This window comes from Gymnoscopelus microlampas (assembly GCF_963454915.1).
Source record: "Gymnoscopelus microlampas genome assembly, chromosome: 13".
NCBI lineage: Eukaryota > Metazoa > Chordata > Actinopteri > Myctophiformes > Myctophidae > Gymnoscopelus > Gymnoscopelus microlampas.
In genome coordinates, this window is record NC_139950.1 from 49,781,679 (window position 1) to 49,809,178 (window position 27,500).

Below are 27,500 nucleotides of genomic sequence, written 5' to 3' on the forward strand. Positions count from 1 at the left end.
TGTCTGGAGATTCACTGCAAGAAATCACAGCTATGTGAGCACTTCCGATGCATTATAAGTAAGTTTGTTTTCTGTTATTAGACTTATGTTCCTTGGTTTAATTTGTTTGATAGACACTTACGCTGATCTGTTTATGCTTTCTGTTTGTTTAAGTTACTGATTGTTTCTGTCTTTCACTCCTATTTAGTTAAATCATCATCACCACCATATCATCATCACCATTCCCAGCGTACAATGCTCCTACCAGCAGCACGTAAGCAACTTAGGCTCCAAGGAGACTTTGAACGGCTGCTCGTACGTACCATCAGACAACAAACTGAGGCATTGGATGGGGCTTCAGTTAGTTTTGAGATCTCACCTTTCTTTAATCCCCAGAAGACGTTCCCAATTACGAACGCATTCACCTCAGCCAAGTTGTCACTGGTGGAGCAGAGCTACCCAGTAGATAAACTCAAAACACGCTACCGCCATCTACAGGGCCTTCCTCTCCACCCCTTTTCCAATGTGCAGCCCCTTCTCCTGATTGGAGCAGACAATTCTCACCTAATAACCCCAACCAAGAAAGTCTGCCTAGGGCCACCAGGGACACCCATAGCCCTCCATACCCAGCTAGGCTGGACCCTCCAAGGGCGAACCTTCTTCCAGGAGCATTCAGATGCGGCCCAAGCCCTCTTTACCTCAACTGGGGCCCCCTACGCAGAACTCAGTCGCCATGTCGAAAAATTATGGCAGTTGGATGTTCTCCCCTTTAAGAACGAGAAACTAATTACAAGATCAAAACAGGACAAAGAGGCCATGGATTTGCTGGAAACCAAAACCATCAGAGCGGAAGTTGATGGGCTTAAACGCTATGCAACACCCCTTATCCGTATCCCCAATGCCCCGAAGCTGCAATCCCCCCCAGACTCTGTCATGCCCCTCCTGCGCCAGACCGAACGTCGCCTTGCCCGAAAACCAGAATTGTCCCAAATCTACTGTCAAGAAATAGATAAGCTGGTACAGGCCGGCTATGTAAAGAAACTGACCACTGAGCAAATCTCTAAATCCCTAGAATCCTGGTACATCCCCCACCACATTGTGGAGCATAACGGTAAACACCGCATAGTCTTTAACTGCTCATTCCCCTATCAAGGCCAAGTTCTGAACGAACAACTCCTCCCCGGCCCAGTGTTGGGTCCTTCAATGCTGGGTGTATTGCTCCGCTTCCGACAGCACAAAGTGGCCATCAGCGGTGATATTAAGTCAATGTTCCATCAGATTAGACTTTTACCTGAAGATAGACCACTTTTAAGATTCCTGTGGCGTGACCTCAGAAGAGAGAGCCCCCCCGACGTATACGAGTGGCAAGTCCTACCTTTTGGTACAACATGCAGCCCATGCTGCGCAATCCACGCTGTTCAGAGACATGCTCAATCCCACCAAGAGCCTAACAATGACATCGCAGCTACCGTCCTGGAATCTTTCTATGTAGACAATTGCCTACATTCACTCCCTTGCCCCCTAGAAGCCAAAGAACTGATCACGAAGCTGCGAGAGGTGCTGTGCACTGGAGGCTTTGACCTCAGGCAGTGGGCCAGCAATACTCAATCTGTTGTGGACCACCTACCCCCAGAGGCTCGGGCCGACAGTACCGAGTGTTGGCTGAGCCAGGACCGAACCGACCCTACAGAGGGCACTCTCGGCTTAAGCTGGCACTTTATCTCAGACACTTTAAGCTACAAGCATAGACCAGTGCTGTATGACACTTTGACAATGAGGAACGTATACAAAGTACTTGCCACACAGTACGATCCCCTTGGATTTATATCACCTTTCACCGCTCGAGCCAAAGTCCTCCTCCAACAGCTCTGGATGAAAAGGAGAGAATGGGACGACCCGATATCCCCTGGGGAAATTCAGCAAGCATGGGTTGAGTGGGAGAACGAGCTCCATAACCTGGCCAATCTACACTACCCGAGATGGTATGAATTTAACGCCCCTTATCCTGTGAAGTCAAGACAACTGCATATCTTCTGTGATGCCTCGGAAAGGGCGTATGGTTCTGTAGCCTATCTGAGGATGGAGGACGAGAAAGGGGGGGTTCATGTTTCATTCGTTATAGCCAGATCTCGAGTAGCTCCCAAACAACAGATCACCATTCCTCGCCTTGAACTGTCCGCGGCCCTCACTGGAGCTCAGATGGCTCAGCTCCTCCAGAGAGAGCTAACAATCTCTATTGACAAAACAGTGCTTTGGTCAGATTCCACTGTAGTCTTGACCTGGCTACAGTCAGTGTCATGCAGATACAAAGTCTTTGTTGCCAATCGCATCACTGAGATCCTAGAGCTCACCTCCCCCGACCAGTGGCACTATGTTGATTCAGGTAACAATCCTGCTGACGATATTACTCGGGGCAAACGACTCGATGAGCTGACCGGACCCAACCGATGGAACAGAGGTCCAGCATTTCTAGCTTTATCTTCAGATCAATGGCCTGCCTTACCACCTCACACCCCCGATCCAATCCCTGATTTACGCAAACCTCTGTTTTGTGGTCTCACCCAGAGTAACATACCACCTGACCTCCCTGACCCTAGTCAATTTACCACCTGGCCAGAGCTTGTAGAGGCCACCTACCAACACTTGCAAGATGCCGCTAAATACCCCCCCTCTGGTTCCTTAACATTCAATCGAGTCGATGCTGAAGCTCTCATTCTTTCACAAGCTCAAGCAGTAAGCTTTCCAGATGACCTCAAGGCACTTAAGTCGGGTAAAGACCCCCCAACCCATAGTCGCCTCATTTCCCTTTCTCCACAGTTTGAGCCCAAGCTTAACCTTATCAGAGTTGGAGGCAGACTTCGGTTGGCAGCAGAGCTAGAACCAGGAGCAATGCATCCTATTGTGCTTGACCCTAAACATGCAGTCACCCAGCTGATAATAAAGGACTATGACACTCGCCTCTTACATCCTGGCCCAGAGAGGGTGTTTGCTGAGCTTAGGCGTTCATACTGGATCCTCCGCGGACGTCAGGCCATTAAGCAGCATCAGTGGAACTGTGTGGAATGCAGGAAGTGGAGGGCGAAACCTACTGTACCCAAGATGGCCGATCTACCCTCTTCCAGGGTCCGTTTAACACAGCCCCCGTTCTGGTCCACAGGGATGGACTGTTTTGGCCCACTACTCATAAAGGTTGGCCGCAAAACTGATAAAAGATGGGGGATCCTATTCAAGTGCCTTACCACTCACTGCCTTCACATCGAAATCCTAACCAGCCTCGATACTGACAGTTTCTTGATGTCCCTGCGCCGTTTCACATCACGCAGAGGTCAACCTTTCGAAATTCTGTCCGACTGTGGAACGAACTTCAGAGGAGGAGCAAGGGAACTTAGCAATGCCTTTGCTGCAATGAGCCCAGCATTGAAGGATCAACTGGGTAAGAGAAAAATTCTATTCAAGTTCAACCCCCCAAATGCCCCCCACTTCGGAGGTGTGTGGGAAAGAGAGGTGAGGTCAATCAAGACAGCACTGCGATCGACACTGGGAGCCCAAACCGTTACAGAGGAGGTGCTTAACACTGTTTTAATAGAAATAGAAGGAATCCTCAACTCAAAACCCCTTGGTTACGCTTCATCGGATCTGGCTGACCCTGACCCCGTGACCCCAAACCTTCTCCTCATGGGGCGGCGGGACGCCTCCCTTCCTCAGGCAGTGTACAACGACACCGAGCTCATTGGCCGCCGCAAGTGGAAGCACAGCCAGATCTTAGCTGACCACTTCTGGTCACGTTTTATCAGAGATTACCTACCAAACCTTCAAACCCGCCAGAAATGGCATAAAGACACAGCCAACCTGGAGGCATTCACAGTCGTTATGGTGGTGGACCCACAGTTGCCCAGAGGACTGTGGCCAATTGGAAGGGTGACTCGCCTCATGCCAAGCGACGACGGGCGCGTTCGTACAGCAGAAGTGGAGATCAAGGGCAAGACCTACATTAGACCTGTGGCCAGACTAGTGGCCCTTCCGGCAATGGCCGACCCTGAATCCCCTTGCAGGCAAAATAGTCATTCTTGAACACTGTTTGTTTCTTTTATTTGTTATTATTGTCATTCCTTTTGCGGAAGTTAGTAATGATCAAATAAATTGTATTTGATGGGGCGGCTGTACAAAATCCACCCCCTCTCAAGTTGAGAGTGGGTGGATTTGGGTTCACAAACTGATCATGCCACTTAGTGGTGGGCGGGGCCCAATCTGAGCTTAGTTTGGTTCAGCTGGGGTGGGCCTATATAGACTCAGGTTCAACCAGCAGACAAACATTTTGTCTGTCTGGAGATTCACTGCAAGAAATCACAGCTATGTGAGCACTTCCGATGCATTATAAGTAAGTTTGTTTTCTGTTATTAGACTTATGTTCCTTGGTTTAATTTGTTTGATAGACACTTACGCTGATCTGTTTATGCTTTCTGTTTGTTTAAGTTACTGATTGTTTCTGTCTTTCACTCCTATTTAGTTAAATCATCATCACCACCATATCATCATCATCATCACATGTGTTGTACCAACTGGCAATAAAACCACTTTCAACCTTCATTCCTGGTCTGGTCCAAATGCTCTTATCGGCATACTGGTGTCGGGGTATAATTTAGCCATGCAGTGAACTCTAGCTAAAGACATTTTACATATATATATATATATATATATATATATATATATATATATATATATATATATATATAATTCCCAGCCTTTATTTGACCTGGATAAGAGGGGTGATAAAAGGACAGAGAGGGTAATCGGCATGTTCTGATTGGTCGGCTGTCATATAACCCTGAGGTTACACATGGCAGCTGACCAATCGATGCAGGCTACAGCCGTATCTCCCCCCGTGGGGGCCTACACGTCAGAACAACCAATCGGTTTGCAGCTGAAGTGGGGGCAAGGCGGGGCTGAACTGACACGGCGAGCGACCTCTGCTCAACCTATAGAGAGCTGTGGTTCTGCCGAGCTCAGCAAGAATTCCATTAAGGAAAGGAAGTCAGCAGCACGTCAAACATGGAGGAAAACCCAGCCTCCATAATCATGGTTTAACATGGAGGGTCTGGTTAGTATTCATGGCTGAGAGGAGACACTGTTTTGTTTCACATTACGTTGCTGTCCGGCAGAAACCTCTTATCTCCATATTCTAACGTTTTGTGTTTTCTTCCGTCCGTAAATTAAACGGCCCTACTTGATCATACTACAGCAAAGGTCTTCAACAAGGGGTCCGAGACCCCTAGTGTTACTACAGGGGGTCCGCCAAATCTTTGTTTGATATGATTTTTTTTTTTACCTTAACCACTTGAAACCTAGCATCCCTTTTCTGAGGAGAACTTTAGCCAAAAATAACAGATCTGAAGCGACGCGTTTTGAGCTTGTAGATCTGCTACTTTTGCTATTTTTTTTTTATTTGAATCGTGAAAAGTCACAGTTTTGGACAATTTGCTTTGGCAATGTAAACGTATGTTTTCTCAAGCCAATAAAGCCCATTGAATTGAATTGACACTGGTGTTTTTTCGGAGCCCAAAGGAACCAAAACGTTTACTCTGATTTCACACTTGTAAGTCACTCTGGGTAAGAGCGTCCGCTAAAAGGCTAAATGACCATATAATTGTATAATAATTGTATAATTGTATAATTGTAATCTATGGACCTGGGGCTGCATTTTACAGATTTCCCCGCCTCGGGGGAAGTAAATTATTCTGAAATTGATTTCTGCTTCTGAAAAGAAAAACCTGATATGTGAGATTATGATATATCTATCACGGTCTAGTGGAGACAAATAAAAACTAGACAAAAATATTAGAGAGGGACTAGTGGAGAAGAGATCCAGTGGTAGAACTACGACAAGTCATTTTGTTTGGTTGTGTGCGGGTGTCGCGCTCCGAAGATAGCAGATCTACAAGCTCACAAGCTTGTAAATCTACTTTTCTCAACATCACAGTTGTATTAATTGTAATCTATGGACCTGGGGCTGCATTTTACCGATTTTACAGATTTCACCAACCAGGGGAAGTAAATTATTTTACTGAAATTGATTTCTGCTTCTTGAAAAAGAAAAACCCGATATGTGAGAGATATTTATCACGGTCTAGTGGAGACAAAGATGGTGGAGCACAGAAAACACTAAACTCCCATGGGACTTGTTGAGGGTGTTGAATAAAATGCAAATCTTTCTCGTTCAATCAATAAGGTTATGGGTACTTATTATGTGATGAACACATTATCACCCAACGTTTTCAGAGATATATCAGCACACTTTGTGGCTTCACCTAAAACGTGGGCTCGATATATATACAGTACAGTATATATACAGTACACGTATAATATACACCTGCAGACAGGGTTACATGTGCTTTTGATACCCCCCCCCCTCTTGTCATTGATTTATATGGCCAGCGGGATATGTTTTATCCCTGTTCCTGGTCAGACTGAATTAAATAAATACTTACATACTAGGGCTGGGACTTGATTAAAAAAGTGAATCTAATTAATTAGAGGCTTTGTAATTAATTTAGCATTTTTTTCAAATGGATTTTGGCATACGTCTTTAAGTACATGTACTCAAGAACTGTACTTAAGTACAATTTTGAGGTATTTGCACTTGACTCTCGAGTATTTCCAATTTATAATACTTTTACTTCTACTCCAGTAACTCCACTACACCTCAGAGGCAAATATTGTACTTTTACTCCACTACAATTATTTGAAAACTTTAGTTACTAGTTACTTTGTAGATTTCGATTATTATTATAAAACATTACAGTAACCATGTGAAAATAGCAGATCCACAAGCGCAAGGCATTGTGAGCTTGTAGATCTGCTATTGTCCACCACTGGAGGCTGATAGAGTGTGTTGTTACTGTTGTTTTATAGTAGTTTAATGAATTATTAATAAAAATCGTGTGCATGTGACCCGCACCGCATCGTGGAACCCCCCCAGCGCACCGACGCTATGACAGAGATACAAAGACGCTCCTATTACCTTTCAGTTTGTTGTGTTCGGAGTCGGCGGGAAAGAGCACGTCGGGGAAGAGCTTCTCGAAGGTGTACCCGGCGTAGCGCGGCCGGTTCTCCACGTACGTCCTCACCGATTGGTTGAGCTTCATCAGGAACTCCTGAGACGGAGTGCCCAGCTGTTCTATCACTTTGTTCCACTGATCGATGTCTGAGGCAACGGTGTTAGGGAAACGTATATACAGTACCACATAGACACTACAGTGCATTGTCACACACACACACACACACACACACACACACACACACACACACACACACACACACACACACACACACACACTCTGTACGTACATGCATACATAGCTTCTCATCAACAACAAAAAAACGACTTAAAGCTGCAATCCATAACTTTTCTTAATGAATACGACATTGACCAATCTATATGGTAGAGTAGTGATTCTCTACCTTTTTAATTTCAAGGACCCCCAGTTTGATATCCAATAGGACACGGACCCTCGTTTGACACAAGTTGTTTGTTTTTAACAGGCCCCTAATTTGCATTGTAAAGTCCTCAGTGTTAATGTACCTCTGAGACGGTGTTAATTAAGTCGACTAAAGCTATGACAGAAAATGTTTGTCGACTACCTTTTTTTCACTGCCGAAAACGTAATAAAAGCTAAATAAAAACAAAGCAATGATGACCATTAACTATGACTAGATAATGTATTGACAATTTCAACATCAAATCAAAACTAGACATAAACATTAGGGAGGGGCTAGTGGAGAAGAGACCCAGTGGTAGAACTACGACAAGTCATTTTGTTTGGTTGTGTGCGGGGGTCACGCTCCGAAGATAGCAGATCTACAAGCTCACAAGCTTGTAGATCTACATTTCTCAACATCACAGTTGTATTAACATACTCTACGTTTACCCCATGTTTCTCGGGGGACCACCAGGGGTCTAAATGGTCTCGGTATAGGACCACTACTGGCTGACAAGTGGTATTGCATGAAAGCATTCGAAAGCAATATATCATCTGGCAAAAAAACAAACTGCCTTTCCGAGGCTTATAGCTTATAGCAGCACAAATGTCAGTGCTCGCATGGGGGGACAGGACACGGGTTACGGATTGCAGCTTTAAAATTCATATGATCTGTAGTGATATAGCAAAATACATCTTCTCAGCTGTTTGACTCAAACCATAATCTATTCTCTATAAGATTACCCTCTGAATTCTACTATGCAGTGTTCAAAACAACTACTATGCAGTGTTCAAAACAACTACTATGCAGTGTTCAAAACAACTACTATGCAGTGTTCAAAACAACTACTATGCAGTGTTCAAAACAACTACTATGCAGTGTTCAAAACAACTACTATGCAGTGTTCAAAACAACTACTATGCAGTGTTCAAAACAACTACTATGCAGTGTTCAAAACAACTACTATGCAGTGTTCAAAACATATCGTCTCTGTCGGGTGGAAACCTCATGTTCCAAAACTGTTACTTTTCAGGGTTCAATTTAACCCTTTTAGACCGGGAACGCGTCTGTGCCATTTTTAGATTTCTTTGGCTATTCAAAAAATAGATATACAAGCTCATAGCGCAGCACTGAGTGCTGCACTATGAGCTTGCAGATCACCTTTTTTTATTTTTAATCGTGGAAAATCGTGGAAATCTTTGAATATATATATTTTTTAACATGTGTCAAATATTTTGTTCCAGGGACCTGTCACCTCCAGAAGCAAAGATTTGAGTAAAAATGTTGTTTCAAAAAAGTATATGCATTAAAAGATTTGCAAGACATGTTCCAAGATTTTTCAAAAATAGCAGATCTACAAGCTTGTAGATCTGCTATTTTTGAACAGCCAAAAGTATAAAAAATGGTTGTAGCAAAAAAAATTAAATGACACATATATGCGTTTGCGGTCTTAATGGGTTAAAAAGTATCAAAAGTAGCAGATCTACAAGCTCGAGCTTGCGGATCTGCTACTTTTGATACTTTTGTGTGACTCTGTATAGTGTGATCAAGTAGGGCGCTAATTCACGCAACAACAAAAAAACACAAAAAGTTAGAATATGGAGATAGGAGGTTTCTACCCGACAACAACGATATCCTCATGTCTATAGGGTGATATGGGGGCAGCATAGCCATGGTTCACATGACGCTTGTATACAAGTGTCATGGTGCCGAGAGTCCCTGGTTTATAGTGGTGTTACATTTTTTGCCAACTCTCACATGTACGTAAACGTTCAGATTTCAAATATAAAGTGCTTGCCCCCGAGCCACGGATGTTAGGCGATCCGTACCGCGATAAGTACCCGTATCTCCCGTATTATTCAATAAAAAGCATTTTAATCCCATCGCCGGCCATTTTCTTTTTTTTTGGTAATGTATCAGAGTGCAATACACCTCCCAACCATTAGTGTCGCATGGTTGAAAGCATCGGAGAAAATTCGGAGAAAATGGCCGGCGATCGGATTAAAATGCTTTTTATTGAACAATCCGGGAGATACGGGTACTTATCGTGGTCCGGATCACCATGTAACATCCGTGGCTCGGGGGTAAGCACTTTATATTTGAAATCTGAACGTTTATGTACAGAGTTGGCAATGTAAAAAAAATCGAACACCACTATAAACCAGGGACTCTGGGCACCATGACTGTCATGGTATGACAGTCATGTTTCAGGGCTAGGGGCAGCATAGGGGAGGGAGGGAGGGAGGGAGGGAGACTAGATGTAAACCAGTAGGAATGGTGGAGCGAAGTGATCGGGGTGGGAACTCTGGGGATGGATCAGATGGCAACTGAAAAGGGTGGGGGGGGGGGGGTGGGGGGGAGAAGGATACGATCAGTGCCGGGGAACAACACGCTCCCCCGGATCATCTCGGCCACAATGCATCCCACTGACCATACGTCCACTGCAGGAGGTGTGATGATGATGATGATGATGATGATGATGATGACAGGAGGAGGAAGGGAGAGCATGCAGAAATTAAATAAATACAAAGTCAAACACACAAACAAATAAACGCAACAAAGAAAGATGGGTGCGGCATGGATGAGAAAAAAAACGGCTCTTTTGGAACTACAAAGGGTTAACCCCGTATATCCAGAACCTTTCCGTATAAACCTGGAACGTTCCAGGACGTTCCGTGAAATTCTGTGATTGTTCTTTTGTTTTTAGTTTTTTTACATTTCCATTATAACCAGAACCCCCCCTGAAAGAAGGGGGGAGGTATGTCATAAATAGAAAAAGAGATAACAGCAGATCTACAAGCTCACAACTTGTCGCATCAACGCAACACGTCGGGTGCTTGTAGATCAGAGATTATAAGGCTCCCCCCCCCAGAGAAAGGGATACTAGGGTTCAAGTTAATGTAAAAAAAAAAAAAAAACATTCCTATCACACAAAGATTTGGCGGCCCTCGTGTAGTAACTCTGAGGACCCCCTAAGGGTCCCTGACCCCCCTGTTGAAGACCGGTTCACTTATATTTCTGAAAGTAGTCAAAAAGAGCCATAAGAAAGTATGCAGCGTGGATGAAAATTGAAAGCTGACAGCATGCAGCAGCAGCAGGAGCAGCAGCGCCGGAGGCTTCTGTCAGAACGTGAGAGGGAAGATTTCCCCCCATGGGTCTTGGGGGGCTGGGGGGCGGGTGAGGGGTGGGGGTAAAAAATGAAGATGAACGATGACTTGTTGCAGAGAGATCATACCCCATGACCGTCCTAAAACTCACTCTTGAAGGAGGAGTATTATATTGACCTCTTTTAGTTAGTAGTGATTGCCTGAAAAACCTGGCGAGCGTTTTCCGTTGCCCCCCCCCCCCGTGCCAAGAATTGATTGCTATCCAGAGGAAAGATCTGACAGTCTCTTTCTTGCGCCGTTGCCAAATGCAAAGCACCGACAGATTTGAACCAGCACAGCATTTCACAGAGAATGTTAACAAGGAGCGTATAAATAAAATAAAAAGCGTTAGAATTAGAAGCGTTTTTTTTTTTAAGGGAGAATGATGCAAGGATACAGTCCCTTCCCGGGAAAAGGATTTTATGGCGAACCATTTCGGCCAGTATGCAGCCCACTGACCATATGTCCACTAGCGACGTGAACAAAGAGAGAGTACACAGTAAAATCCTCCGTGTTAAAGGGTTTATATAGACAACGTTTTCATGAAAACAATTAATGAAAAGGAAATAATGCATCCCACAGCTTTTTACAAAAGTGTGAAATAAAAGTACACTTATGAATTGTGAAATAATAATTTTTAATCATTTTGTTGGGATGTCCAAACTCCAAAATTATTGGTTTGTTTATTACCTCTGAATGGCAGCCATTATCCCTCTGCTTTCATGTACTTTTAATTTTTAACCCTAAATATAATGTTGTAACTGCGTTACAATGTTGCAGAATGTTGCCGTTGCTGCCTTATAGAGCTGACAGGGAAATAACCAACCCTATGCAACGGAGGTATTGCAAAAGTGCTGCATCTAGTGGCTGAATATTGTCTAGCGCTCCTTTAACTCCAAAGAGGGCAACTCTTTGGAGTTACATTAACACAGGATTTCACCATGTACGAGTTGAGAAGAAAGGCAGAGCATCCGGTTAGAAGGGGTTAGTTTGGGAAGCAATAATCTCATAACAACCTTAATCCATTTATGCAGAGAAGCACCATGCTACTTAAGAATACATATGAGGAGCATTAAACCTGTTTTCACCGCTCTGTCTGCATTAGATGAACATGGATTTGTGGTCGGAATTTAACTTAACTGAAATGTTTAATATATTCTGATAGTACTCATTGCTAAAGACTTGTTTTGTTCAGTTAACAGGGGTCTCCCCATCTCTCCAGCTTTTTCTTTAGAAAAACAGATAATCAATTTTTCAGATCAGGATATCAATTTCATCCAATCAGGAGAGGGAACTCGTACAGGATAGAGGATAAACAAGTGATGGAGCAAAAACAATGAGCAGACAAAATTGGAACTAATTAAAGCCGATAAATTATCTTTCTCTCGTAATTGGATGAAATTGATGTCCCACATTGACATTTATTTTCTGTTAACTAAAGGGCTGGAGAGACCGGGGGACCCCTGTTACTGGACAAATGGAACATATAGACCTTTTTTTGTTTGTTTTTAACAAAAACCCTTTGAACCCAAACACATCACTTACAGCAATATAATAGTTCTCAACCTTTTCAGGATCATAGGGCTCACTTGAAAATCTTGGAAAGCATTTGCGGCCCACCCAGCTGACCAGTGGTCAGATGGGTGGGCCGGATCTAATGTAGTATACTTTTAAATGTGTAATGGTGACAGCCCTATAGCAGACGTATACAGCATGTTAACGCTGTGTACAGCTGCCAGACAGACAGGCAGACAGATATACTGACCGTTGGCCTGGTAGCCCATGCCCAGGATGACCTCGGGGGCTCGGTAGTACCGCGTCACCACGTACGGTGTCATCAGCAGGCCTGTGGCCGCGGTCCGGGCCAGGCCGAAGTCCAGGATCTTCAGTGTGCAGTCTGACTTCACCACGATGTTACTGGGCTTCAGGTCCTGATGTATGGAGGAAGGAACACAGGCCAAGAAATGGTCATTTTGTAGGTTGGGGGTCTTCAATGATTTTCAGGCCCCAAGGACCCCCCCAGGCTGAGAGAGAGATGAAGCAGGGACCCCCACTATATAATGCAGGGGTCTTCAACGTTTTCAGGCCAAGGACCCCCTAGCTGAGAGAGAGATGAAGCAGGGACCCCCTCTATATTGTATAACATTCAGATACACTTTTGCTGATATTTTTTCCCTCTACACACCTATGACTAGCCTATTTTTTGGCTAAAGTTCTCCTCAGAAAAGGGATTCTAGGGTTCAAGTGGTTAATGTAAAAAAAAAATCACACACAGATTTGGCGGACCCCCTGTCGTAACTCTGAGGACCCCCTAGGGGTCCCGGACCCCCTGTTGAAGACCCCTGATATAATGTATAAAGCTGTGTTGCAGATTAACATTTCCATTGATTTCATAGATAGCTTCATAGAGAGCACTGTCATTGTATAGTGTTTTCATGGATTCATAGTGGATTCATGTTAACGTGCATTTTTCCAGACAGTTAACTACGTCTCAAACCGTCAAGACTTAGAAAACGTGTACTTGGTTAGCTCTTTTTTTTTCCCCTACACCAAACCTCTTTGCGCTTCGAGACGTTGTGTATGCTTGTAGATCTGTTATTTTCGGGCTAATGTTCCCCTCAGAAAAGTGATGCTATGGTTCAAGTGGTTAATGGGATATCACACAAAGATTTGCCGGCTCCCCTGTATTAACTCTGAGGACCCCCTGTTGAAGACCCCTGTTATTATTTGTGGGTTTTTATTAGATGGAATAGAGGTGAGAAATCCCCCCCCCCCCCCCCCCATAATTCTCTGTGGTGAGCAGTGTGAATTCCAAAGATATGCGGCAAAGGGAGAAGTTAATTATTATACGTCTCATTAATTGAGTTCGAGTTTAACATGTATATCTTTGAAGTGAGTTCATCCACAGGAGAATAACGTGATCAGACTGCTAATTAGCGCTCCCCTGATTTATCCTGAACTACCTCAGGTCAGAGGAGAAGTATATATGGAGGAGTTTAACCACTTTAATCCTATATATTTTGTTGACCGGGGTCCCCCCCCCAGTGTGTCTATACTTCTATACCCACTTCTTTTTTCCCCCCCGGTATCAAATCTCTTCGCCGGAAATAGCCGATCTACAAGCTCACAACGTGTCTGTCGCATGTTCGCCTATCAGGACATCAGGCTGCTTCTACGGCTCTGAAAATCAGAATATGTATTCCCTTTCTACACACTAGCGTTCCCAGTAGCGTGAGGTAGCTTCACCTGGGCTACTTCTATCAAGGTAGGTCGATTTCAAAACAAAGTGTTGGGGGGAAAAAGAAGAGACTCTTATTTTGAAATGCACACAGTTTTTAGAGGAAATCAGATTTCTATGGAGGCCAACTTGACGCTTTTCAAGTGTAAACAAAATGGACATGGATCAAACCTGTTACCTAGACAATGTAGGCCTACACAATGTAGGCCTTGGAACAAGTGTGTTCTCTTTCGTCCATAGCAGTAGGTGAGTAGGCTAATTAATTATCTCATGCTGGCTAAAGTTGCCTACAGAATGGTTCGGTATACATTCTGCACGCATGTGTCTGATGTGTTGTTGTCAATTAAACCAGTGGTTCTCAAACTTATTCAAGGACCCCCAAATTGACACTTATTAGCCCGCGGACCCCCATTTGAAAAGATATGCCAAGCCCCTATTAAGAGAAGATTTTTTCCGGCTCTAGCAGTGATTCTCAACCATTTTAATTTCAAGGACCCCCAGTTTGACATGCATTATGCTATGGACCCCCATTTAATGGCATTTCTATCTCTGGGACCCCAATTTATATTGTAAAATCAATGTTATTTTAATTCTGAGAGTGTACAAATTGTGTACACTCTCAGTTAGACTCTCAGTTACAGACCCATAAGGGTCCATTTGGTTCCTATAACTATCCATCATTTAGCTGGGGACCCCCTGGAACTCCCCCAAGGACCCCTGGAGGTCCCCGGACCCCACTTTGAGAACCAATACATTAGTCAGTCATATGTAGTTATCTTAATGAATATTCATATGGCTCTGTTGTACAATGAGCACTGAAATATTTGCAAATGTAGCCTATATTTTGTCATAATTAAAAAACATTTAAAATACTGAGCTTGTAGATCAGCATTTTTCGGGACCTATTAAATGCTAATTCAGCTACAGCATTGGTTCTCAAAGTGTTAATATAGCACTATGAGCTTGTAGATCTGCTATTTTTGAAAAATCGTGAAAATGTGTGCAAACCTTTGAATATATATATATTTTTAAGAAAGCATTTGTAACTCAAATCTTTGCTCATGGAGGTCCCTGGAACAAAACATTTGAGATGGGGGGGTCCGCGGCCAAATACATGGGGGTCCTTGGCATGAAAGAGTTTGAGAGCCACTGGGCTACAGCACACCTTGATGCCAAAATTCATTGGGTTACACCACGCAACAAATATATTCTTCCCTCCACGTCATCAATGAGGATATTATTTTTAGCATGGGTTCCCATATTGTAGCAAGTGAAGGGTTTGTTTGGGGGCGGAGGAGGAGGGCCCTAAAGTTGAGCTTTGCCTGGAGCCCCGGTAATTGCTAAATCCGCCCCGTGTTCATCATCTAAAGCATGGGCTCTCAAATACCTCAGATGTAACATGTTTGTTCTAGCGTCTAGCGAGTGCAGCTGCGAGGAATGTCTGCCCTGCTTACATTGATATACTCAATTTGCATACAGTAACAGTGTGAGTCATGTAATGAGTCATGCAGCTCCAGGTCCCTTTTTTTTTACAGAGAGACAAAACAGAAAAGCACATTGCTTTAATTTGTCTCTGCCAGGCCCATGTTTTGCCCCCTGTCCGCAGGGCAGGCCGCTGCTATAAGCAATATAAGCTTAGGCCACAAGTCAAATTTAAAAATGTAATTTTTACTTTCATATTGTAATTATGTCATGTATCTCCTATCCAACAACTAGCGTTATTATTTTAGTATGCAATAAAAAATGACAATGATTTTATAATGGGGTGTTTGGGGGGGGCCACCAAAAAAACATCTTGCTTAGGGCCACGAAAATCCTAGGGCCGGCCCTGCCTGTCCGTCCGTCCGTCCGTAGCTAATCTCTGGCACTGAGCTCAGTGAAACTGCACACACACACTCCCTGGAGGCCAGAGCAGAACCTCTGCCCCAAATTCTTCACATTGGCCTGTTATAGCGCCACCAGGAGGCCGATTTTTGCAAAACATATTTTTTTATATTACTCCTAACATCACGCAAATCGGTAGGCTACACATTGGGCCCTATCTTTGCCAAGAGTTGTAAAAACCTTGGGGATTTAGCGTTGCACAAGGGGTGTTCCCATGCAAAATTTGCTATCGTCGGGCGCCAGCCTTATCCCTAGAACACCTGCGTTACCCGTTACATTATGCATAGGTGTGGTTTGGGCGTTACAATAACATAACCAATCACCGTGCCAGATGCCATTGCCTTTAAGAGAAGATTGCGCAAGCCATTGTCCCCAGTGCAATCTTACGCTCTCTCCCTCTCTGCCCATGGAAGAGCGACGTTGCCATGAAATAAATGTATGTTTGATACACAGAATTATCACTCACCCATTGCTGGTTATAGAGAACTTTAAATTACAGCAATCTGCTTGTGTTCTGGATTAAATTAACTAAATGGTCTGGTGTGGTTTTAGCAAACGCAGATCAAATGACATTGTATTAGTTTTTGATAACCAGATTGAATCAGTGGGTAAGAAGACAAAGCAAAGAGTCTATTTTTTTTGCCGTTTGAGATCTTTTGGTGCTAGTAGACAGATTCTTCTTTTGTTTTTCACTTCTGTTATTATGAGTGTTCTTCAGTACTGTAGAACCACCTGGTATGGATGTATGTCTGTAGCCTTAAAGTCACAACTGCTGCAGCAAGTGAACATTTGTTCAAAGATTGTTGGACAACCACTTCAGAGGCTCTATACATCTACGTATAATGACAGTATGATAAGGTTGGCAAGGAATATCACTTCAAACACTAGCCATGCTTTGTATGGAGAATATAGGTTGCTGCCTTCAGGAAGGAGATACAGTGTTCCTACATACAATAAGGTCAAACTGAAGAGGTCCTTTGTCCATCAGACGACATTGAGGCTTAATCAGGAGTTATAGGCCAGGGGTAGGCTGAGGGGTGGACATTCTTGTCTCTTGTCTTTGTATGTCTTTATGTATGTATTTTGTTTTGTTTTCTTGTGTCATGTCAAATGTGTGTACTGTTTATTGTTGCATACATGGCTGCTGGGTCGCAAGACAAATTTCAGTGTGAACTGACAATAAAGTATTATCGTATCGTATCGATAAGCTTAACTGGCAACTGCTGTTAAACACAATTTATTGACACAAGGAAAATTGTAATGACAGTCACATTCACAATCACTTCATTCTGAAGTGAACTCTGCGGCCACACTGGGGCACTTATAATGTTGGACACCCGACGTTTGATTCATACGCTCTAGCCTTTGATTGCCTTTCAATAAAACCATATTTTATAGACATAAGTATCACCCACCTGCATGTTACTGATTACAGAGAATGATGCCTACCCTGCCCTAGCCTGTGAATGATGCCTACTCTACCCTGTGAATGATGCCTACTCTACCCTGTGAATGATGCCTACTCTACCCTGTGAATGATGCCCTTCCCTGTGAGTGATGCCTACCCTGTGAATGATGCCCGCAGCGTGGAGGTGCTTGATGCCACACAGCATCTGGTACAGCAGGTAGGACAGCCTCTCATGGTCCAGCTCCATCTGAATCACCTGGCACAGGTTGGCATCCATCAGCTCCATCACTATGTATCTGGAACACACAGACACACACACACACACACACACACACACACACACACACACACACACACACACACACACACACACACACACACACACAAATGCATACGCACGCACACACATGCACACGCATGCACGCACGCGCACACACACACACACACACACAGCACTTTGTTTTAATATGTGCATATTTTCTCAAACACAAACACAAGCAGAAGAATGTACACTGAGAGAGACACGCAGGCACACGCTCGCTCACACACACACACACACACACACACGCGCGCGCACACGCACACGCACACGCACACACTCGCTGACAAAAGAGTTACTTACACATCTTGAAATTCTTCTAATGTTTTTTGTGGAGTAAATACATTTAATAGACCAATAATCTGTGGAAACAAGACATGCATCAGAATCACATATGGTGTAATAATTAGTCATAATTAATCACACACACACATTATCTTCATAAATATATATGTGCTGTTAGCATCTTAAAATGTTAAAGCACACAACAACAACGTGTGAGCTTGTAGATTGGCTATTCTTTGCTATTTGTCTTACACAGGGTAGGCATCATAGTACATAGGGCTAAAATGGTAAAGAAAAATACTTATTTTTGAGCAGTTTTACCCAACGTACATTTTTATGATTGACACATTTCATAAGTACTAGTTCTCTGTAGGCCCTCTTGGCATGGGTCTGATTCTGGAAAGGCCGACTCAGCTTCTTGATGGCAACGTTTCGTTCAAGGTTGTGGTCATATGCAGAGCTGGGGAAAGAAAAGGACAGAATACAGGAAATGCAGTACAGCAGAGGTCTTCAACAGGGGGTCCGGGACCCCTAGGGGGTCCTCAGAGTTGCTACAGGGGGTCCGCCAAATCTTTGTGTGATATGATTATTTGTTGTACATTAACTACTTGAACCCTAGCATCCCTTTTCTGAGGAGAACTTTAGACAAAATTAGCAGATCTACAAGCTCACAACGCCTCGCAGCGCGAGGCGATGTGAGCTTGTAGATCTGCTATTTTTGGCAAAGAGGTATATAGGTGTAGAGGGAAAAAAGAGCAGACCAAGTATACAAAGAAAAGTTTAGTCTGAAACTAAATTTTATACAATATAGAGTAGGGGGTCCCTGCTTCATCTCTCTCTCTCAGCTAGGGGGTCCTTGGCCTGAAAAGGTTGAAGACCCCTGCAGTACAGTATAGTAGTGGAGACCAGGCCATATGCATTTTACAGTTCAACAGCTCCACAATGGCTTTATGATGACATAACCATGACACATAGAGACAATAAGATTCTCCTTTTGACATTTAAAAATGTCAACTCTTGCGCAAGTAGGGCTGGGGCGATGGGGATCAAATCTAATATCCCGATATTTTTGATGACCAAATACCTCGATATTGATATTGTGAGAATATTGTGGGGCGGAGAGCTAGTATAAATAATCATCAGTATTGCAATTGGTAGCAACTCAGTGGCTTTGTGGTTAGAGGGTCTGCCCCGAAACAGGAAGGTCAGGTTGATTTAGTCGACTAAAATGTATTGGTTGCATGGTGAAAATAGCCAATCTACAAGCTCACAACGCGTTGCAAGGATGCGTCGTGAGCTTGTAGATCGGCTATTTTCAGAGCACAACACCCGAGCCCAACCAAACATAAAATGACTTGTCTTTTGGTTCTACTGGATCTCTTCTCTAGTCCCTCACTAACATTTTAGTCTAGTTTGTATTTGTTTTTAGTCAACAAAATCAACACTGCCAAAGCCAAACTATGAAAATGGGACCCTTGATGGGACTCTTGACTGCTTGGCACACAGCATCAAGGGTTGGACTCATACTATTGTAGCATCATGTCCAGGGGGTCCAGGGGGGTGTACTGTAGTTGAACATCAAGCTGCATCGCACTACAGAAACAGGAGATAGGCTCCTGACCTGTGGGGCCACGTGGCTCGGGTACTGTTGGTTCCCAAGGCTACTTACTGCTTACATAATGATTCAGTGAAAAGGCAAATAATATACAGCGAGAACAGATAGTAGGTAAATTCAGAAAAAGGTCATCGCTCTACTGTAATGCAGCCGTTAAAACACAACACACTCTCACTCCCCAAAATGCATGTGATAACTTCTTGCGTATCGTGACGTCAAGCGGTGCCGTCCTGGGCAACTTCCGCACTCCAGGAACACAAAAGTGCCGTTGGCAGGTCCGCTAAAAAAACTGTTAAAACGACGGACTGTTAAAACGTCCGTCTAAAGCGGACTTGAGCCACGAGAGGCACCGCGGAGCGTGTCGCCGTGCCGAGCGTTGAGAAGTCCGCTTCAGCCGACTCGGCGCCGTTCGAGTTAATGTCCCGATAGTGACAGAATCGTATCCCATATTCCCCTGAGTCAACGTGTGCATGCATGCCGTAGAGGGTACCTACTACCCCCTTAGAGTCAAACGTTTTGACGGTTTGACGGTTGGTCAAATCCGTCCCAAAAAGTCAACCATTTGTCGTCTTGGGAGTGAGAATGTGTTGTAAAACCAGGAAAAAACAACACTTAGGCTACGTATGCCATACCAAGATATTACAATATCCGAAATTGCCGACTGTATCTAGTCACAATCACAATCATAATCACAATATGGATATAATATCAACATATTGCCCAGCCCTATTCTGACTCTTGCACAAGTTTAGATTCGATGGTTTTGGATGATGGAACCAACGTAATGTTCACGAGGAAGGAATGAGCAGAATGTGTAATTGTTTAAAGTAATGAAATGAGATATTCATTAGCATGAATCCCCCTGATGCTGTGCATGCACGGTAAACAATGTCGCATATTATTATTTTGGCGTGGAGATGATGAGGACTGAATATGGATGAGGGAGTGCGACGCTTACCAGACGATTCCCTGTGCTCCTGAGCCAATGGGCCTGAGGTTCTGGTAGCGTTTCAGCACGCAGAACGTCGAGTCCCCAACGTCGATGCTGTAGAACTCCCGTTCTCTTTTGTTCTTGTTCATGGCGGCGAGATCTTCAAACACTGCTTTCTGCGCATCCAAAAACGTCCTCTGTGGAGGACAAGGGACAAAGATGGACACAAACAAGTTGTTTTAATATTATGGCTTGAGTTCTTTGGCCTGCAACTTTTTACACGGCAGTCAAGTAAAGTGAAATAACGTCAAATCGCGACGCTATGGAAATCGCGGCCCAATAATCTGATGGTGAGGCTCCCGTGGTGATTCCCATGCCTTACTGGTCCTGAGATGGCATTTAAACTGGGGTTAAAAGACTGCTGCTGAAATTCACACTTCAGGCGAGCGCTGCAGAATAGACCCCCCCCACCCCCCCCCCTCCCACGACCGCAACCAACTCAGCAAACCAGACCCGGGATGGAAGATTTGATGTCCTCTATGTCGGGTGGAAACCTCATATGTCTATAAAACTATTACTTTTCAGGATTCAAATTCAAACGATTCCACTAGCTTGGGACAAAGCCCACAATTCCACAAGCTCGAAAACGCGCCGCTTCGCACCCACCCACGTTTCGAGCTTGCGGATCTGCTACTTTCGATGCTTTTGTGTGATGCTGTAGTGCAGGGGTCTTCAACAGGGGGTCCGGGACCCCTAGGGGGTCCTCGGAGTTACTACAGGGGGTCCGCCAAATCTTTGTGTGATACGATTTTTTTTTTTACCTTAACCACTTGAACCCTAGCATCCCTTTTCTGAGAAGAAAAAATATCAGATCTACAAGCTCACAACGCCTCGCAGCGCGAGGCGTTGTGAGCTTGTAGATCGGCTATTTTTGGCAAAGAGGCATAGGTGTAGAGGGAAAAAAGAGCAGACCACGTAAACAAAATATGTTGAAACTGAAACACAATTTTATACGATATAGAGGGGGTCCCTGCTTCATCTCTCTCTCAGCTAGGGGGTCCTTGGCCTGAAAAGGTTGAGGACCCCTGCTGTAGTGTGAAGTAGGGCTTTAATTTACGAGAAAAAAAAACACATAGTTAGAATATGGAGATAGCAGGTTTCTGCCCCCCGACAGCAAAGATGTGGTCATCGTTGGGCCGGGCGCCCGCTGATCTCTACTACTCCATCATATGAAACACGAGGCTCAGAATATCTCTCTCACATTGGAAACCCAAAGCCCTGCTGGTGAAGATTCCTCCTAGCCTGTGTGCCTGACTGACTGACTGACCAACCGACCGACCGACCGACCGACCGCTAGCGAGGTTTTGGACCCCGGCCCAGGACTCCAGTCAGTCCAGGCCCTGTTGCGTTACCGCAGGGCAGGTCTTCCACACAGCCAGGCACATGTTAAGTGGGTCAGGTTACACCGGGAGGGAGGGAGGGCTGGGGGTCCAGATAGGAACACAAAGCAAGAGATGCTCATTTTGATTGAATGACACCCCCCTCCTTCTCCCCAGTCCCCACCCCCTCTGTGAGCTTGTAGATCGGCTATTTCTTGTTGCACGATATTGGCTCGCAACTGTGTCTATTCATGCCACGGACAAAACTGATATGCAGTTGGCCGCGGAGTCTCGGACCCCCACCTGAAAAGGTTTTGTGCCAGGAACCCCCAGGAGAGAAGATTTATGTTAAAAACTATCAAAATTATTCAAAAGTTTCCAAAAATAGCAGGTGTACAAGCTAGATCTGCATTTTTTGAATAACCAACGTATAAATGGATAAAGTGGTGAAGATGATTTTGCTGGGGACCCCCTGGAACCCCCCCCCCCCCCCCCCCCCCCCCCCAAGAACCCCTGGGGGTCCCGGACCCCACTTTGAGTGATCTGTGAGCTTGTAGATCGGCTATTTTTTTGTAGCGTGACATTGGCTCGCAACTAAAGTGTGAATAATAAGTATTGACACTGCCGATTTCTACGTTTCCTATACAATATGCGCAATTTCACGGCTATTACGCGGTTATTACATTTTGCTATTTAATGGTAATCTTTCTCGCCACGCTGTTTAACAGACCTCTACACTTTCCATATGACCGGCCTATAGGAATTAAACAAATTACTACGGTCACCTCATCTTGCCGCCTCTTCCCCTTTCAGGAAAAGCCAAACAAAGCTTTATGTATAAGCAACCGTATAATAATCACGACTCGCCATCATCTCGCTTACAAAACACAGTCCATATGAGGAACGGAATGATTTGCCACAGTGAAACGTGTCAGCGTTCCCCTTCTGCTCCTCCATGACGTCACAAACACGCACGCATCTCGCTCTCTCTCTCTCTCTCTCTGTGTCAGTCCCTCACAATAACATCAAAATAGACACACACCACACCAGGGGTTCTCTAACTTGTTCATGTCAAGGACAGGGTTGCCAGATTTGCTTATTATAATTTCCCCGCAAGATTTTATTTGAAAATAGCCGATCTACAAGCTCACAACGCGTCGCATCGCGACGCGTTGTGAGCTTGTAGACCTGCTATTTTCAAATAGCTGATGTATAAGTAAAAGTGCACATGTGACCCATAGTCGCGCTTCTTTTGGGCTGGTTTTCCTAGACCTGGTTGCTTGTTTCTCTCACAGAATCTGGCAACACTGGTCAAGGACCCCCAAATTGATACATATTTGGCCGGGGAGCGCCATCTGAAAATGTTTTGTGCCAGATGGACCCCCCAGAAGAAAAGATGTATTTTTTTTCTTTTTATCAAAATGTTCCAAAGATCTTTGAAATTTCAAAAATATCAAAATGTAGATCTGCTATTTTTGAACAGCCAACACATAAATTGTGGTTAAAATGATTGTGATGCTATATTAACTACGTTTGCCAAGAAGGGCCCCCCTGGGGGGTCCCCAGACCCCACTTTGAGAACCATTGCGCCACACTACATCTCTTTTTTTATAAATGAATTACACGAGAAGATCTGACACACGTTTCGGATCCTGATAGGTTGAGTCACAACACATTGGTGTAGAGAGTGGATGACAGGCCGGTGTCATTTATATCACTGTGTTAGCATGACGGTCAGGGGGGGGGGGGGGGGGGTCTCTCAATGTCAACGTGGGAGGGGGGGGGGGCTAGAATCTTCTTCTTTGATACCTAGGTGAACTCATCCCAGCAATTATATCACTCTGTTTCCACTGAATCATAATTATCATCGTTGCCGTCAGGTGGAAACCTTGCATGTCCAAACTGTTATACTTTTCAGGAAAGAAACCTGTGTTCCAATGGGTCCAATAGTTATCATTAAGCTCTTGTCAGTTGTTTTGATTATTAAGCTCTTGTCAGTTGTTTTGACTTTTTATTGGTTAAATATTTCTAAAAGCAGACTTTCACTTTATAAAAATAATTTCAAAAATAGAAGATCGGCTATTTTTTGCTACTTTTGTGTGCGACACACTGTAGCATGGCGAAGTAGGGCATTAAATTGTTAAAAGAACACTGTTAAAAGTTGAAATATGCAGATAAGAGGTCTCTCTAGCCAGACAGCAACAACGACATACAATTCATAATAATGCCCCCCTGGTTATGTAACAACTAGTTGTTGCTGGGTGCATAATATTAGGCAGATACAACAACAGCGTCACAAAATGTTCTGTATAAAAAGACGTGGAACACTGAGTAGTGTTTCCAGTAACGTGTAGTTGCACACGCCACACGCCTCATGGATTTACAGAGGGATGCAGTAAACACGCCAGAGGTCTTGCCAATGCAGCACCTGTTAACTCATTAAGACCGGGAACGCATCTGAGTGTCATTTTTAGATTTTCAAAAATTATTTTTAGATATTCAAAAATAGCAGATCTATAAGCTCAGAGTGCCGCGCTATGAGCTTGTAGATCTGCTATTTTTTTGTGGGGGGGGGGGGAATCATGGATTTTTTTTGCAAATCTTTGAATATATATATTGTTTAAAGCGAACATTTGTAACTCAAATCTTTGCTTCTGGGGGATTCTACAAATGTCTTCTCAAAAATGATATATATTTGCCCTTGGACCCCCATCTCAAAATATTTGGTTCCAGGGACCCCCAGAAGTTGTAACAGAGTTGAAAATGTTCGCTTAGAAAAATATATATTCAAAGATTTGCAAAAAAAACATTTTTTTTTCTTCACAAAATAGCAGATCTACAAGCTCATAGAGCTTGTAGATCTGCTATATTTGAATAGCCAAAGAAATCTAATAATTACACAGATGCGTTCCCGGTCTTAATGGGTTAAAGTGTTCCCATCCAATCGGTGAGCTCAGAAAGAAACAGCAACAACAACGAGGAGATAGATCAGATCAGTGGTTTCTCAAACCATTTTGTGTTTCGGCGGATTCGTGGCTCACCCATCTGACCACTAAAAGGAGTAGTTCACCCTAAAAAATGACTTATTTTCTATCAATTACACTTCCCCATGAAGCATTGAATTCATGGACATTATTTTGTTGATGACCAGCGGTGTCTCCTACCGGATACATTATCATTTTTATTATTATCATCAAATTATTGGCTTTAGGAATGTGACAAACTAAACGATCTCCATGAATTCAATGTTTCATGGGTTGTGTAATTCAGTGGTTCTCAACCTGTGGGTTGGGACCCCCAGGTGGGTCCCCACATGATTTTAGTGGGGTCCCCAGATGACAGTGAAGTGACAATGTAAGGACTTTTAACACCTTTTTAATACCTACCAAAAAAAGTAATCAACAAACTATACTATAAAAACTGGCCAAGAATTGTCAAATAATGTAAGAAAGAGGCAACAATTGTGAAAATAGCAGATCTACAAGCTCACAACGCCTCACAATGTGAAGCGTTGTTAGATCAGCTATCTTCACAATATGGAGCCGAGTCAAACAAAATGCAATGCCTCAACTCCTAGAATTCCAAGTGCTTATCAGGGTGGGGGGTCCCTAGTTCAAATATGATTATTTTGGAGGGTTTCCCAGTTCAAATATGATTATTTTGGAGGGTTTCCCAGTTCAAATATGATTATTTTGGAGGGTTTCCCAGTTCAAATATGATCATTTTGGAGGGTTTCCCAATTCAAATATGATTATTTTGGAGGGTTTCCCAGTTCAAATATGATTATTTTGGAGGGTTTCCCAGTTCAAATATGATTATTTTGGAGGGTTTCCCAGTTCAAATATGATTATTTTGGAGGGTTTCCCAGTTCAAATATGATTATTTTGGAGGGTTTCCCAGTTCAGATATGATTATTTTGGGGGGTCGCAGATTGAAAAGGTTGAGAACCCCTGGTGTAATTGATAGAAAATAAGTCATTTTTTGGGTGAACTACTCCTTTAACATGGTAGCCTAATGCATGTCAAACTGGGGGTCCTCTTGAAAATTACTGGTATAGCAGTGAAAAATATTCTAGTATGGGGGTCCCTGAGGCATATCTTTTGAAATGGGGGTCCGTGGGCTAATAAGTGTCAATTTGGGGGTCCTTGACATGAAAAGGTTTGAGAACCACTGCTTTAAGTGGTCAGATAGGTGGGCTGCGTGCATTTTCTTCAGAGTATGTTAATTTTAACCACTTTTAAACCCCATATTACCGTTATTGGTAATACTATACACTAGTGTCTTTTTCTGTTTTCACGCTGCATGAAATATCGTGGCAGAAAATAGCACGTTGTTGTTGTAAGCATTGTAGATCTGCTATATTTTCTGAGTTTTTCCCCCAGAATATACGGATGCTAGGGTTTTAAGTGGTTTGGGATCGGATGGCTAACATAGTATTAACGTTAAGCTCCTATTATTATCGCTCCAAAAAAATATCATGACTTATTATAAATGTTCAATAATTTGGGGGCCCCTACCTTATCCACACGGCCCAACATTGGGGCCCCGGGCCCGCAGGTTGAGAAACACTGAGGAGAAATCTAGACGCCTGGTGTGTTTTAAATCAAAGAATTTCCCCTTTAGTCTGCTTCCAGAGGCACCTCTCTCAGCATTAGTACTAGTGTTGACCTAGTCCTACAGTGCAGTGGCCTTTAATTGCCTGCATGGGTTTTGTCTAATGAAGCTTGCTTCAGCCAGATTATTCCTTTAATGAAGGGGGGGGGGGGGGGGGGGTTAAACAAGGCAAATGAACACCGAACGTGTCAGACCCCGTCCTCACCCCATAATGCTTTCACATTCAGTTTTAGCATCAGTCAATGGACAACAACACCGGTGGGATACAATAACATTTAAACACATGCTCTATTCTAATACAGTGGTTCTCAAACCTTTTCATTTCAAGGACCCCCATAACTCTGAGAGTGTACAAATGGCATAAGGGTCCATTTGGGTCCATGTGTACACTCTCAGAGTTACAGATCTGTAAGGGTCCCCATTTGGGAACCCCAGATGGTCCCTGGGCCCCACTTTGAGAACCACTACTCTAATATAAACCGCAAGGCCTCAAACTAAACTCACATGCAAATCTGCTGCATAATCTATGCGATATAACGATGATATTTCAATAGATTTGGATATTTTCCATATATTATACGCTCACACATGCCTCTGTATATTGAATAAAACAGCTTTCTCACCATGCATGTGAATATAAGCAGATCGTTAAGCTACACACAGGGTCTTGAATGGAACCGGCAAAAGGGGGGGGGGAGAGAAAAATACACGCATTGAACCTTTATACCGGTACGGTACCACAAATAACCATGAATCGCATTTCGGATCAATATGATCGATTGATTTATGTCCCTTCTCCTGCTGCTATAAACATGCATTAACCTTGGAAAACACACACGACCCCTTTATGACGACAGCAGGTACATGTTATCGTCGCCTGGCCTGCACGGATCATTCATCATTTTTGTACAATACAAAATACGTCATAATAATAATTCTATTAACGTTTGGAAAAAAAATATCGCAAGATGGTGGGATCCCATTATTCACACTATAGGCTGACGAGGTTATTGTAACAATGCTAGAACTCCGAGGGTGTGCGGAATGGAACCAAATGGACCCGTGAGGGTCCATTTGGTTCCATTCCGCACACTCCCTCGGAGTCATACTAACACCGAGGGTCTTTACAGTGTAATCCTATACATTATGTGCGTTATTACATAGTAATTACATGGTTATTACACCGTTATTACATCGTTATTACGGCATTTAAGGGTAGGATCGTT

General features: G+C 43.7%; 1 protein-coding gene and 1 long non-coding RNA gene across 4 annotated transcripts in view; one reads left to right on the forward strand and one right to left on the reverse strand.

Moving 5' to 3' along the window:
* Window positions 1–27,500, forward strand: part of LOC311059249 — a 510,343-nt gene that overhangs the window by 195,142 nt on the left and 287,701 nt on the right. The window lies entirely within an intron of this gene.
* Window positions 1–27,500, reverse strand: part of mapk8a (mitogen-activated protein kinase 8a) — a 37,672-nt gene that overhangs the window by 9,498 nt on the left and 674 nt on the right. For 2 of the 3 annotated variants that reach the window (XM_084076971.1, XM_084076973.1), the window contains exons 3-9: window positions 20,309–20,478; window positions 18,066–18,195; window positions 17,754–17,812; window positions 17,289–17,427; window positions 12,367–12,532; window positions 9,825–9,896; window positions 6,998–7,180 (exon numbers count right to left, since the gene is read on the reverse strand). In XM_084076971.1, the coding sequence (XP_083933097.1) occupies window positions 6,998–7,180; window positions 9,825–9,896; window positions 12,367–12,532; window positions 17,289–17,427; window positions 17,754–17,812; window positions 18,066–18,195; window positions 20,309–20,478 (919 nt within the window). Of the gene's footprint in view, window positions 1–6,997; window positions 7,181–9,824; window positions 9,897–10,998; window positions 11,071–12,366; window positions 12,533–17,288; window positions 17,428–17,753; window positions 17,813–18,065; window positions 18,196–20,308; window positions 20,479–27,500 lie in introns of all 3 variants that reach the window. The other variant, XM_084076972.1, reaches the window with a different exon arrangement.